Source organism: Larimichthys crocea, chromosome XVI, assembly GCF_000972845.2.
Source record: "Larimichthys crocea isolate SSNF chromosome XVI, L_crocea_2.0, whole genome shotgun sequence".
In the NCBI taxonomy this organism is placed as follows: Eukaryota; Metazoa; Chordata; class Actinopteri; family Sciaenidae; genus Larimichthys; species Larimichthys crocea.
Window position 1 is genome coordinate 21,104,941 of NC_040026.1, and position 15,460 is coordinate 21,120,400.

At 42.5% G+C, this 15,460-nt stretch overlaps 1 protein-coding gene across 9 annotated transcripts in view; it reads right to left on the reverse strand.

The window, feature by feature from the left end:
- Positions 1 to 15,460, reverse strand: part of tanc2b (tetratricopeptide repeat, ankyrin repeat and coiled-coil containing 2b) — a 136,134-nt gene that overhangs the window by 63,728 nt on the left and 56,946 nt on the right. For all 9 annotated transcript variants that reach the window (XM_027289030.1, XM_019262803.2, XM_019262802.2 and 6 more), the window contains one exon: positions 2,097 to 2,168. In XM_027289030.1, the coding sequence (XP_027144831.1) occupies positions 2,097 to 2,168 (72 nt within the window). The remainder of the gene's footprint in view (positions 1 to 2,096; positions 2,169 to 15,460) is intronic.

Genomic DNA, 15,460 nt, shown 5'->3' on the forward strand with positions numbered 1-15,460 from the left:
TCATAAAGTCGGATAAAATACAGCCCGGTGAACGCGGCCTCCGTGGCGTTTGTACTGTGAAATGGAAAACCCCCCTCCAAGAGAGAGAAGTGTTACAGGAAATGAAAAGGTGAAGGTGGGAAAGCTTGAACAGGCAACACTGAGTCAAGTCCACTGGAAGTCGACTTTAATAAAGTAATACATCTTTAATGAAACTTTCTTTAATGAATTTTATGGAGCTCTTAGACCGCCTCGTTAGCACAGGTGTGTGCCTCGTTAGCACAGGTGTGTGCCTCGTTTGTTTGCAGTCAGAGTTCAAACAGTTTCAGTGGCTGCGGAGAAAAATGTTGTTTCTGAAGCACTAAAGGTCACCGTATATGAACTGAAGCTGAATATTTCATCAGACTTTTTGGAAATGATTACATCGATCTTTGTTCAACACGTTTTGACCTTTGGACGCTGTGGAAATGTTTGGATCACATCCTCCATCAGCTGTGCCGGTGACTCGCAAATACAGTGCTTAGCTTAAAAATAAATGTGAAGTTCACAGACTTGGTAGCTAAATCCGTCCATGAACTTTTACAGCAGACATCTTAGTCACCGCAAGACTGAACTAGCAAAGCAGTTCAGTGCTCGTATGTGTGGTGTTTCACAGAATGTTTGATTGTCTGCAGTGGTGGACAGTAACGAAGTAAATTTACTTGAGTATCTGTACTTTACTTGAGTATTATTTGGGGGGGATACTTTTACATTTGAAGGACAAATATTGTACTTTTTGCTCCTCTACATTTCTATTGACGCTCTCATTACTCGCTACTTTTGAGCTTACTGATTGGTGTATGGTTTGTCTATTGCCGTACCTGTACTACGTCATGCCATACAATCCATACAATGGAGGAAGAAACTGGAGAAACTCCCACCGAGCACCCGTGACCTTATCTCAAACCCATGTTTGAGATTTTTGTCACAAAAACTGATTTGTTGCAGTTGAAATGTTTGTTGTGCTTACCACGAACAAATTATATCACGGCCTACAAAAACTCATCTTCCAACCTGAAAAAGGACGGTGCGTTATGTAAAGTAGCTACTGACTCATTTATGGCTGTGATGCATGATGTAAGTTTGTGTTCAAATGTAACTATAATATGTAGAAATGTCATTTGTTGATGAATGCAGCTGAGTGTGTGTTCTGGGGCTTCTCGCCTTTTATTTGTTTATTTTTTTAGCTATAAACAAGTCTGTAGCAGAATCGCATCAGTTTTTTTAATCCAATTTTTAATTTATCTTCATTCAAACAGAGAACAAATAATGATGTACAGCCACTGAATAATACCGGCTGTTGACAGCTCCATATACGTTACATCCAGAAAAGTTAAAACCCATTGTCTGATGGTCAAAGTGTGAGGGGGTGCTTCCAGCGTACTGCGATCATTTTCTTAGCAGCTGTTAAACCTGCCAACATTACATATTACATCGAAATGCAGAGAGATCATTGAATAATAACACTGGTATGGTCACAGGTACTGTCTCCGATATGAGCGCCGTCAGCTCAGCGGGCACACCCTGCCAAAATCGTGCAACAGGGGGGCATCAGTGTATTGTATAATGACAACAAAGCTAGAGATATTTTTTTAATACTTTTACTTAAGTAATATAATTTTAGTACTTTACTTAACTAATCTTTTTACTACTTTTACTTGTATTTGAGTAATATTGGACAAGGAGTATCTGTACTTGTTGTGTACTCTGTCTACCTCTGGTTGTCTGGGACTAGAAATGTCTCGGACTAACTGCTGGTTCCGTTACATTTAAGAGTCGACTGCTGTGACTGATTGTTTTCCAGATATTAGTCAGACCCTGTGTATCTCCACGGAAACACAAAACAGAAAGGACGAGCAAATATTTTTTAGTTTGAGAGTAAACTGCTCCAAAACATGAAACATTTTTGAAGCTGGTAACTGTTAATATCTGCAGTATTACATTCGAGGGCGCACTTCAACTTAGGATTGGCACTTCAGTGAGGGTATGCTTCACTGACGTCAAAGCATACCCTCGAATGTAACATTGCTGGATTTAAATATAATCTTTGGAAAGATTTGGAAAAACGTGTCGCTTACCTTGGCCGATGTGGCTCAGGTGAGGGTCTAGACTGGGCAGGCGTGGGTCTGCCAAATCCTCGCTCCCGCCATCTGCAGAGGAGGAGCAGAGAGAGAAAGACAGGGAGTGAGCTCGGTGGTGATGGTGGTGATGGTGGTAGTGTGGAATGGAGGTGCGGGCCAGCAGCAAGGCCACATCCTCCTCTCCGATCAGCCAGGTGTGGGAGCGGAGGACCCCCAGCAAGCTGCTCAAGCACAGGCCCTCCACGCCCTTCCTCCTGGGGCCTAAGCGCCCCCTTAGGGTGGCGAAGGCGGGCTGTGCCGCCATGCTCCACTTTCTTCTCCTCCCCATGGTTAGACTAAACAGCCACTATCTCTCGGGCCTGCCCGTGCAGATAACAGGATAGTTTACATTACAACCGCTGTTGCATGCACACAATCATGGAGCTCACCACTCTGTACGGTGCAGTGTGCACTAGCAGTAAAACAGTGGGCGTTTCCCAGGATAGATCCACATACGGTTAATGATATGAGGATCAATTACGCCCAAGGGAGCAGGCAGGCAGAATTAGCCACAGTGGATGGAGCTGAGAAGAGTGGAGGGAGGGAGGGAGGCGGCATCGCTGGGCAGCACAGTCAGTGTCACCGGGGGATTGTTTCATAATCCTGTTCGAGTGTGGTTGGATCTACTGTAAAGCACGACAGGCCAGCAGAGGAGGAACACATGATTTATACTCAGAATAAATACATCCCGCTGGAATTAAAGGCGCTATTAATAAAATCTAAACCGTGATGATGTATGAAACGGATTTCACATGTGTGGAAGGATCAAAGATCGCTGCCCGTTATCGCAAAACGAGGATTGTACATTTTTGGCCCCGCGTTGTGTTTTTCGATCACACGGCTCAGCCATCGGCCCAGAAAACCCAAACAAATACTCGAGTATTATCTCTCCCCATCAGCAGATCCACACACTGTGTGCCAGTACGGACACACAGCGGACTAGATTGGCTCGCTGGTGGAAAGATCAAGCTTGTCGATGGACAGATAGAATAAGCTGCGGGGCATGATTGTGTGAGAACTGGGCCAGCCTGAGATTGACACTGATTGTGTGAAGGGGGAGTCCTCTGCAGATGATTTTTTATAGTGCTCCCTTATACTGACCTGAGCCGCCGTGTCAGGATGTGTCAGATTAATGGGTTAAAAAAAAGAAAAAAAAAAGAAAATGTGAAGTGTTATGCAATCAGAACCGTTAATTTGAGAGAATACAGACAAAAACATTGATCCCGCTGCTCCGACGCCTCCTTTTCTTGCACGTTCGACACCAACAAACCCGCCAAAAATAGCTTCTCACCTCGCGCACCTGATGAGGCGCGTCGTTCAGTAAAATCAGCGACAGGACGACGCGCTCCGTGCACGAGACAGCCACATAAACCGCGTGACGTCGCGAGCTGGAACGCTCACGGATGTACAGTAATAGATCTTGCACCGTTGCTATGCTCCTGCGGCGTCTCTGATTAGCACCTTTAGGTGACGCTTCGAGCAGCTTGCTTGTCATCCGACTCAAAATGTCATATCTGAAGTGTTAATAATTTCAATGATCGGAGGACAATGAGCTGTTAGAGACGGATCACTGAAGTCTTGGGCCTTATCTTGTGAAACGGCACCCCTGTGGAGCTGCAGCCTTTGCCGGAAATGGAAGGACTTGTAACAATTGCACGTTAACTCTTAAGTTTAAATGACTCATTACTCAGGTTTTGGGGAGTTTCCACACAGCACAAATGTGGCTCTTTTACAGCAGCCTGATTTCTTTTTGGGCTCGGGAAACACTTCTTTGTACCTCTTTCATTCGGAAGAGAACGCTTCCATTCTTCTCTGCAGATAGCTCTCTTGTTACCGGTGATCACAGTACAATGTCCTGCCACACGGATCAATGGCCTATTAAGCGGGGAACATGAAAGAGGAGGACCTACTGGTTGACAGAAGACAGAGACGTGTTTTCATTTCAACAGCGGACATCTTTACAGAACGTCTGTCCACCAGCCGTGTCGACGACAACGACAACTCGAGAGCACAACCCAACACGGCCCGGTATCCGCGACGATCTGCACAAAGACCGTCTCCTAAAGCCGGAGAAATAACGGCGCACTCACATTGTTGGAGCTGTAATGCCACGCCGCTGGGTTAGGATGTCAAAGAAGCACTCGCACAAAGAGTCATTACGGGAGAAGTCAGCGTGACATCCCATAGTGATCCCGTGAAGCATGGCGGAGGACTGCGCTATCATTATCGCTCACAATGACTTTGATGATGTGACCCCAGCTCCAAAATGAGGCTTCTCCTTCTTCCCCGAGGTTACTGTCTGTCTGGTTACTGAGGATGATTACGATAAATTGTGGCCTTTTGTGGGCAAAAAAGAAGAGTCACTAGTTTCTCTTATCTCAACACTGGACGTCCAAAACTCTGAATAACTAATCTGGAGGAGAGAACGTGGAACAAATTACGATTTGAAATGGATTCACTTCTTTTTCTGCGACCGATCGATCATGTCACACGCACAAGAAAAAAAAGGAAACGACTGACTCGCCCCAAAAGGGCGATCAATGCCGGTCTTTTCCTTACGGGACCCCACAATGGAGAGAGAGAGAGACCGCAACTGAGGCACATCCCGGATATTAGGAGCCGGATGAATTACATCCTTCAGCTCAATGAGTTCACTCGGTGACAGCGAAGTGATTCAGTGTTCGCTTCAGTTCCTTTTTTCTTACCTTTGCTGATTGCCTCTGCGGGGCTCTAATGTTATTGTGTTGCCAACTTGTTGTCAATTCCCAGTTTCTCACCGGGAAGCAAACGAGGATCTCTAATTAAACACCCGGATTCTTCCTGTTACTCTCGGCGTCAAAGCTAATCTTTCTAATCATTCATCACAATAACATTTCAGGTTAGAGGGGCCACGAAATCTTTCAATAAGTTCTTCCCTGTAACACATTACACCAGGCGCAGAAATCCTTTGTATACCAAAGACATCTACAAAGACAGAGTAATAAATAAGAGTTAGTTTAACATTTAACATTAATCTGAAATCTCCATAAATCTGATGTAGGGACAGAGGAGCCATGTGCAAGCTACGATAATAAAACATGCTGACATTTATTCAGTGCACAGAATCCCACACACAAATAAAAAACACACAAATGTGCAGACCATACATCAATATGAGCAGATGTACCGTGGAGTAATTTACCAAAATAGAGACTGATTTAAAGAGTGTTAAAAAGAAGTTTTAAAAAAAAAAAGGTAAATGTCAAAGAAAGAGTGAATCAGCCGTCGGTGCTGCAGCTTCTGATGCCACCGGAGATAAATCTGGACAAACCCTTTATTATCCAGAGAATCACAAAGATGCAGACGTTTATGTACGTATAAAGGCTCCGACTAATGATTGTTCTGAATATATTATTATAAAAGTGAAGACATGCTCATCACAGAGCATGAGGCAAAGTCTTCAAACTTGTTTTGTCAAAGATTTTTTAATTTATAATGATACAAAGTGAGAAAAGATAAAAATCAAATAATCTCTCAAACTATGGCAAAAAAAAAAATCAATTAAAAACCATATTACACTCATCAAAATACTACAAAGTTTTAGAGATTTAGAGGAGATTTGTAAAAGTTTTGCGTTAACTGTATTTTTTGGTGTAAAAAGTTTTAGGTTAAAGGTCCAGTGTGTTAGATCTGGCAGAAATGTGATATAATATCCATATTTATGTTTTAATTAGTGCCTGAAAATAACAATCTTTGTGCTTTTGTTAGTTTAAAATTAAAGTTTTATGTCTACAGACGCCAAGAGGGAAAGGCAACAAGGTTGCAATCAGCAGCTTCACCACTAGTAGCCACTAAATCACCACACACTGCTCCTTTAATCGACCCGTCCCTGCGGCACTGCTTGTGTCTGCAGAAGTGAACAGGAAAATAAGTGAGTTCGTTCACTTTGCTCCTCCGCTTTGACGCCCGTTTAAGCTGGATTTTAATCACTATTCACAACAAAGTGGAGCGTCTTAACGAATCGCAACACCACAGTGAGTTGCACCGAGCCGTGTGAGAGCACAGACATCTGCTCAGTTGTAAAAGTTGGCGGACGTCTTCATTAGCATCAAACTTCGATGTAAGCGAACATAAAAATGCATGCGTACGCCAAAGGACACACACACACACACACACAGGTCTTCTGTTAGAGAGCTTGTCAAGGGTTTTCTCTCGATCGCTGCGCCGAGCCAACCCTGGTCTACCACAGGAAGTGGAGGGCTCTGACATCCTGCCAATGTAAAACAACAGGGACCTGCTTCAATCCAAACCATAGCACACACATGCACCGTATAGATGTGCACACGCACACACACAGCGGGAGCAAAGATGATGTACTAAGATGAGACCAAAAATATTCTCTGTAGAGGATACTTGTATTATTATTATTATTATTTCTAACTACAACTTTCATTAAAAGTAAATCTGCGGTGTAATGTTTCCATTTTTGGCTGCCTAATGTCAAACGAGACTGACAGCCCACCTCTGGTCTGGAATCAGATATTCAGACTTTTGTTTTGACAAATCGCAGTTCAAAGAGGCAAAGTGGCGATGGATGCACAGCAGGGCTGCGAAATCACAGATACAGAAAAAAAACAACTACACTGGAGACATAGCAGCAGTCAGACGCAGTTACTTTCCTATTAGAGGCCCGAAAAACCTGGTTTCAAAGAGGTGGTTCTCTGTAACGTTGAATATTTCTTCATAAATGTTCATTAAAGTTCAAGTCTGAGATTGAAAAGTGAGTAAAGCTAACCTGAATCTTCCCAACTCACTTGAAACCAGCAGAAAAAAACAAAAAACATTAGAGCTGCAACAGTCTGTCCATTAAATACAATAGATAATTAATCGGCAATTGAGTCATTTTCTTGAGATTCCAGCTTCTCAAGTGTGAGGATGAGCTGCTTTTCTCTCTTATATGTCATTTTAAACTAAATATTTTGAGGTTTTGGACAGTTTGTCAGACAAATAAGACGTTTAAAGATGAAATGTTTTGGGTTCTGGGGAAAATACAATTGGCATTATTCTCTAATTTGTGATATTGTGAAAATAAAAACAGATTAATCAAGAAAATTATCTGCAATGACAGAAATAATCGTTAGTTGCAGCCGTACAAAACGTGGTCGCATTCCAAAGAAACAATAACAGGACTGTGTTTTACCAACAAACCATGCAATCTTATGCCTGCACCTTCATATGAGCCATTTATCTAACACTGACACCAAACTGTAACCACCGTGGCTGTAGAGTGAAGCCAAAAACTGCAGTTCCTCAAACGTCCACTTGAGGCTGGCTCCAGAAGTGAGTCAGTCTCCATAAGTCCCCATGTTCAAATGTCCAACTTCACAGCAGAAATAAACATGTTTACAGCCTGGTACAAAAAACAGTTTTGGTCTCTGTAGCTAATTTCCCCGTTCATGACAACTGTGCTGAAGGTGAATTTATATACAACTCACCTGTTCACATTATATTAAGGCTTAAAGTTATAGGATTAAGAGTGTGGACGCTTTATGGACAGGTAGGTGCTGTTATAGGTGGCTTATTTGAGCAACCAGGCTTCATTCGGCCCACCACTGAGGCAGAAGACGCAGACCAGCGCCACAGATTCATTCTTTAAACTGTCAGTGATTGACCCACACATCAGATGGATGTAAAGACTATTACGTCCATGCCGCTCGATGTTTCAATGGTGATTTTGAAGCAATACAAAAGGAGTGGTGAGTCATGAGAGCGAGGCTCGCTGAACCGTTTGTCACCGGCTGTTTTACCTGCAGTGACAGGCCAAAAGACAACCCTGTCAACTCTTAAGCAATATTACTTTGAGGGAGGACAAACTGCCCCGGTTAAAGAGGGTTCCCAGCAGAGGGAAGATACTGTTATGGACTCTGGTTGTTGTGGGTCTGTGGGGACGGCATAATGCAGGTGTGCTGAGTGGAATAGTAGGAAGGCGAGAGTAAGAGAGAGAGAGGGAGGGCCAGCCGAGCCAGCAGTTTCACAAGCTGTTAACTGCGTTTAGGACAATGCCCATATCAGCTTTGATTTAATGCGTGTGTGTCCTACTCTTTTACAAACCAGCCAACACGAGAGCAAAGAAACCGATGTACTGTGTGGGTAGCAGACACTTCTGAATGTTTCTAATGCCTGCCGCCTGCTGAATAGTCCAATAATATACAGCAGAAACTGAATTTAAAAACACACTACGAACTGGACAATGCTTGGGCGGACTAATTTTACATTTTAAAGCAAAACTTGAGTCTGTTTATTTGGAAATGTGTGCACAAACACCTGCATTCTGGTCCGGTAGCACATAAATCAAGTTTTGAATAGGAAAACCACCAGGAGAGGATCTATTTTACAGCCTACAGCCTTGAGGTTTCCTGCAATTTTAACTATAATGCATCGTGATTAGCGCTCTTTATTTGAGGTCTGATCAAAAACGGCACCAGCAAATCGAAATAACAAGATTTCACGTTACACCTACATACGGGATTCAAAATGCGCCAACTAAACAGCCAACAGACACGGCATACATAAAGTGTAGGTTATGCTTTTTTTGCCTTATTTGCATATGTCCTCAATATAAATCTAATCTGAGCCAGTACACGTCTTATCCTTTAATTTTTTGGGAAAACATCCAAGTCACGGTGTTGACAAAAGAGTATTTAATTCCAGAGATGATAGCACTGGAAATAATTGAGATAAAACTTTGTTGTTGTATCCGCGGCTCGTTTGTTCATGCCAAGAGCAAAACTGTAAATCAGTGGCATCTTCCAATTTGCCAAGCAACAGCGGATGCAATAAAAGAAGAAATATTCCTACATCCCCATTCATGCCCAGAGCACTACAGGGGTATCTCTATTCATCCTGTTGTTACATAACTGTTGATTATCCAGTGGCTACGAAAAAATCCCAATGCAGGTCTTTTAGCTCATAGTACTGGTGTCAATGTTCCTCTTCTGCCTCGGCTACAATATGACGTGTATTCGTCTTGTTATTTTGGCCAGATGGGTTTATGCTGGCTCATCTTCATGCTTTTATATTAAAATTATAGACAGCTAATAGCTACTATTGTGAGCCCATGTTAAGCAGTGTAAGATCAATGCTGAAAATGTTAAAGTTGATTGATATAAATGACAATACAAGCCGAATAGATTGGTTGGGGCTCATCTTAAAAGCTTGTTCCAGCTGTAAAACATCGCAATAAAGAAAATGAAAATGTCAAATATCAATATTGTCATTCAGTATTGGTCTGACTTTAATAGCAAGAAGCTTTTAACTAATATGTCAGTATGTACCTGTATGGTACTTGTATTTGCCCCAAGCGTGACCTGTGATACTGTCCAACGAACGTCAGTGTTTCCTTGGCTTGAAATACCACTTTATCCCCTCCCACCCTCCAGAAAAGCCCAGAGCCTGACCCTGGCTACCGAAGTATACGTGGAGGACAGTGAACAGCACGGCGGCGGCGCTGTGCCAGAGAGGTGACGCATATATGAGTGGCTGAGTGCGTCAGGCTCTGGCTGACAGCACCACGACTCAGCAGTGTCCTGGATGGATGGATGGAGGTGTTATTATGGAGGAAGTAGGGCGAAATAGAGATTGTGTGTGCGTGTTACACAGAGAGAGAGAGAAAAAATGAGAGAGAGAGAGAAAGGGTGACATGCCCTGACTCCTACACTGCCATCCGAAGCTGAGAAAAGCTGTGTCGCAGCACCGAGTGGGTGTGCTTCGTTTAAAAATAAAAATAAAAATAAAAGCTAGTGAAGAAGAGTCTGGAAAAAAAAAAAGAGAGAAAAAGAAAGGCTGCATCAAGCATCTCCTACCTTCAGTCTGACACACCACTGGGGTTACATCACAGAGCGGAGAAGTGAAAAGCATGAAGCAAAAATAACCAAACGGAAATGGAAGTGTTATAGGGATTTTAAGCTTTGGCTGCCTTGAGAGAAAGAAAGGGGATGGAGCTGGTTTGCCTCCAGGCTTTCCGATGAAGAGTGACGCTTTTGTTTCAATCCATTTTTAATCCCTGACAATCACATGCAGGGGGACCACGAGAAACGTAGAAAAACAGGAATACCACCTGTACCACCTACCTCCTTATTTCCCCTTCCTATATGGTCTAATGCTAGACTCGAGACGATGAAGATCTATCTCGTTTTCTTCTTGATTGCAGCCACTCTTTGAGCAATAATGGGTTTATTCAATCTGTCAGGCAACGAAACGTCCAATGCAATCTCCCAGAGTTTTTGTTCAGTCCAAAACACAAAGATATTTAGCTTTTCTTTATTCACAAACATAAAACAATTAATCAATCAATATCAGTTTGCTAAATACCTTTAGAAACCAGGCGCTCATGGCTCGGCAATTAATTATTTTCGACAGTGGTGAAGTCCTGTTCTTTTTCCAGTCGTAAAAACAGAGTAAAGAAGTAAAAATAATGGATTCAACAGTGTAACGCAAGCTGCAAACATTACGTACACGTTAGCAATCAAAGCCGGGGTCCTGAATGCTGTTTGAGTTGAGGCTAATGCAACAACAACAACCCCAGCTAACGTAATCTGGGAGTCTTAGCACTAGTGTTTACTTTGCCAAGTACACTGGTTGTGTCTCATTCTGAAAGCTTGTACTAAGAAGATATACTAGGTTGTATTAGAAGAAAATAACAGCCTATATTTAGATCATTTTTGTAACATTAACTAATGAACATGCTGTTCCTATATTTCCATGTCTACGTGGATGAAACATGTAGCTTTGGCCCCAATCTTTGGCACAACGTCATATTGTTACAGAATACAAAAGTCTGCAGGAAACATTACAAGAATCAGTTGGAGACAGCGCTTTCATCCGACTCATGGAGCTAACGTCAGCCAGCTACAGCTGTTGAAAATCAGCAACAGTTGGCAACTGACAGTTGCTGACGAGACAAGAAGGCTGCTTTTGTCTGTCACTGTCTGAAATCAAGCTTTAAAGTGATATATCTGCCACCTTTACTGACGTAAACTGAGCGTGCTGAGCGAGAACGGAAAGCTCGACACGCTTAACGTCCGTAACCTGACGATTAATCATCTCAGGATCAGTTATAGGTAAATAAAGAACAGCATGCCGGACCATCGTAGTGCATCTTCTGTGGCCATTCTGTTGCTTTGTTTCAGTTAATCCACACGCATCACGGTCTGCAGCACACAAACAACATCACCTCCATTTCCCTTTGACCTCTGGCTGTCTGCGGCGAGGGGGAGCGGCGTCTGCAACTCCTGCTAAGGTTGCAGATGCCTTTCCCTGCACCGCCGAAGAGTGTTTAATGAGAAAAGGTTGGGATCCGGATAAATTCACACAGGGAATGCTGAGGAAAAAGAGCTCCTGCTGCAGTCAGCGCTTGTTTATTATGGAGGAAGATATTTACCACTTTTCAAATTACTGCCTCAGTGAACGACAGACTGAGATATTACCGTACAGCAGCTTAAAGAGGAATACTGCTAAATTTGATCCTTATTCTTGTGCCGCTTTAGGGGGCCCTCATGGCGCCGCGGGGGATTTGTAAGCTTCACAACAAAACCAGAAAAGTGGAAGAAGTTTGTACCACACCCTAATCTCATCTTTGCTAGCTCCTTCGAGGGTGAACTAATTCTTAGAAGTCATTCAAAGAATTCAGAAAACCAACAACAAAATGCTGAAACCCAAAAATACAATAAAAGACTGGGAGAAACCGTCTCTGCTTTTCTATTAGCAACTATTGTTGCAAAGTTATTGCTCTCTATAACAGCAGCAATTATTGCTCCTGTTTAACAGCCTGATGGTTATACAAACAACCCTTTAAACGAAAACAGAGAGTCTCGAATGTTAAAATGCAAAGATGACTTAAATATACAAAAGCTCAACTTAGGTAATGAAATTCAAATAAACAACCCACAAGAGCAGCACTGTGTTCAGTGTCAAAGACGCAGCTGCGGGCTGTAGATTAGTGTATGGTGCCAAGTTTAAAGTCTAAATCCTCTCTCGCAGGTTCACACAGAAGTTAATTTAACTTTCCGTGAACTGTCTGCGGGCGGTGTGACTAATGTGAATCACTGTCTTCACTGGCCATTTTGAAAATATTCGTTTTCAAGAGAGATAACAAGTGTTGTGGTCAAGACCAACTAAAACCGAGGTCAGGCCATGACCAAGACCAGAGTGTATCCAGACCGGGGCAAGACCCAAACTTTGAGGGGTTGAGACAAACCAACCAACTTAAGACGTAACACCAACGGGGAACAACAGATGAGAAAAGTTCGGATTGTCCTGAGTGTACGGGTGGCAGAGCCAGGCCTCGTTCATTGAAGGAGGTAACATATGTCTGTATGAGGGCGTTCAAGTAGTTGGGCGCAGAACCGGAGACTACTTTGTAGTCAGCGTTAGTGATTTTTAATTTATTGCGGGCTGCTACAGGTAGCCAGTGGAGCTCGATGATCAGCGGGGTAACGTGACCTTTTGGGTTGATTGAAGATCAGGCGCATCATCTGAAAGGGTTTCACTGTGCAGGCTGGGTGGCCCGGTTACAGTAATCAATCGCAAGATGACCACAGCCTGTATCAGGAGTTTGGTAGCATGTTGATTTTTCTGATGTCGTGAAGCACAAAGCGTCACAACCAGGTTGCTACATTGAGTCATCTCGTTAAGCGTCGCCTTGAAGTATTTACAAACCGCTGTGTGTTCTCTCGGACACCGTTTTACAGATGAACTCTTCGTCATTTAGGAAAAACAGATTTTATTCCAGAGGACTTAGCTGATGTCTCCTCTCGGACACTTAACAAATAAATCCGGCAACTGAGCGACATCCCTGCAGTTGTGGTCTGATCTTGAACTAAAATCCAGAATCCTCTTTGTCCGACTCCGAGACAAGACCTTTAGTCACAAAACCAGGACTGATCTGGGCCAGTGTTGAGTACTTTAGCAGCGTTGAGTACTTCAACACTGGCGAGAATTCTGAAATGAGTCGTGTTATGATAGATCTCCACCTAATTGAAGGGTACTGTGTGCAAGCACCACAAAAAGACTACTACAGGAGAATGAATGACAACAAAAGCATAAAAAAACTGAATACAATCACCAGTTTATCTATTTATATAACGATTTAATGCTTGGCTACCCTTTTATTTGGACCACAGCCACAGAGTGCACCTCTCCTTGTGGAACACCAGCTAAATGCCAAACAAACAACGGATAAAAAAGCCCAATGTACAGTGTCTCCAAAATAGCCACGGGCACAAAAACACAACTGTTGAAGGGAAAAAAGAAAAAAGGAGTGTGTTTGATGTTGGATAGAAAAAGGCCGGCGGCAGACGAGCAAAGTGTCATTTTGTTTTTCTCCTTATTCCAAACTCGAGCGCAAAGCTTTCAACCTGCAAAGAGGGGGCTAACAATTAGAAAGAGACTGTGTCCATAGTAACCGATGAAGCGTGGAGGACGGAGAGAGGTGAAAGGAAAACGACGACAGAGACCGTCCTTGCTGCTGCGCCCTCTTTCAGAGCGCTCCGTTATTCTTATCCTATGCTTGCCCACAGCGATGCAATAATTCACTCTGTTCTCAGTGTCATTGTGACGATAAGAGAGCGGGGGAAAAAAAAAGAGACACACACACGGAGTAGACCCACACACACCGTCTCAATTGCAATAGAGATCTGCCTACAACTGCAAACAAGCAGGCCTGAATAATGAAACACACATTAAATATAAAATAGACTGGGGGATTGTCGACCCTGCAGTGCCACAGCAGACACTAACGCTAACACACGGTGAGGAGAAAATAGGCTACTGTATGTGTCTTTAATCAGCAACATGACAGCTACACGCTATAGTACAGCACGCGTGCTACAGTGTGTGTACTATATTTAGTGTACACACGTGTCCCGAGCTGAACTGCTGCAGCTATCGAACCAGAATTTCACATTTCAGACGACATCTCAAAGCCGAATGTTGTATCGGATTTGTCAGAGCGGCTCCATTTCAGAGACAAAACGCTGTCAGGTTTATATAAAGAAGAGGTTGTAATATGTATACACAAAGAATACAACAATGGTGAAAATACTAATGTGACAAACTGCAGGATATGGGTCAGAGAGTGTGTGTGCAAGGCAGAGATGAGTGTTGTTTTTCACATCAATTTTTCATGTGCAGCTTTCAGCTGTTGTTTGGGTGAAGGTCTCATTGTTTGGATCCTTTCATCAATTTGGGTGTCAAGAGTGTAACGCTGCAGCGAACTTGAGGATTTGCTTTTATTATTGATACCTTAGTGACGCCTTCAGATTTAAAAAAATATTCAATTTTTAATGATATAAACAAAACAAAAGAATCTAATTTGAATATTGATAAATGATTACTTGATTAGTCAACTAATATACACCCACCGGCCACTTCATTACAACTTTTATGACGCATAAAGTTTCAGTTTTTGTTGACATTAATTTAACTGTTGTGTTTATAATGGAGTTCTTAGTGGGTGCTGATGTTGTACAGGTGTGCATTATTTTGAAAGGTGTTTCTAATATTGTTGCTCTCTAATGTATATATGGCCAAAATATTTGAAACACTCTTTAAGATAATGCAGCCCAGTTTAACACAACTGCAAACAACCACAATAGTTGAATTCATCTCAGTGATGATAGAAGCTGAATTTATATACATATATGAATAACAAGCTGTTTATGATCTGTTGCTGCAAATATCCCGATCCTTAAAAAAAAAAAAGGTCCAGTGTGTCAGATTTAGGGCTCTATTTACACAATATGGCAGAAAATTAATGCAATATTTATGTTTTTATTAGTGTATAATCACCTGAAAATAAAAACCGTTATGATTTTGTTACCTTAGAATGAGCTTTTAATATCTACAGACACTGCAGATCCTCTTTCACAGAGTCAACCACCGTATACAGTAGAACACGCAGCACACCAAACACTGGCTCTAGGATCAAGCGGCAGCTTCTAAATAAAAACTGCAGTTCCTCTAACGTCCACTTGAGGCTGGCTCCAGAAGTGAGTCAGTCTCCATAAGTCCCCATGTTCAAATGTCCAACTTCACAGCAGAAATAAACATGTTTACAGCCTGGTACAAAAAACAGCTTTGGTCTCTGTAGCTAATTTCCCCGTTCATAACTGTAATTGTCGATGTCTTTGCCGATATTTCGACTAAAGGCAGAACAAGCATTCTCTAACAATATGACATGCAGTGCTGTATATTTTCGGCTTCGGAAACCTACGTTATTATGTCACTCAGGCTCTTCGTACGTTGACACTTGGGAAGTGAAGGTGAGTGGAAGGGGTTACAATCAG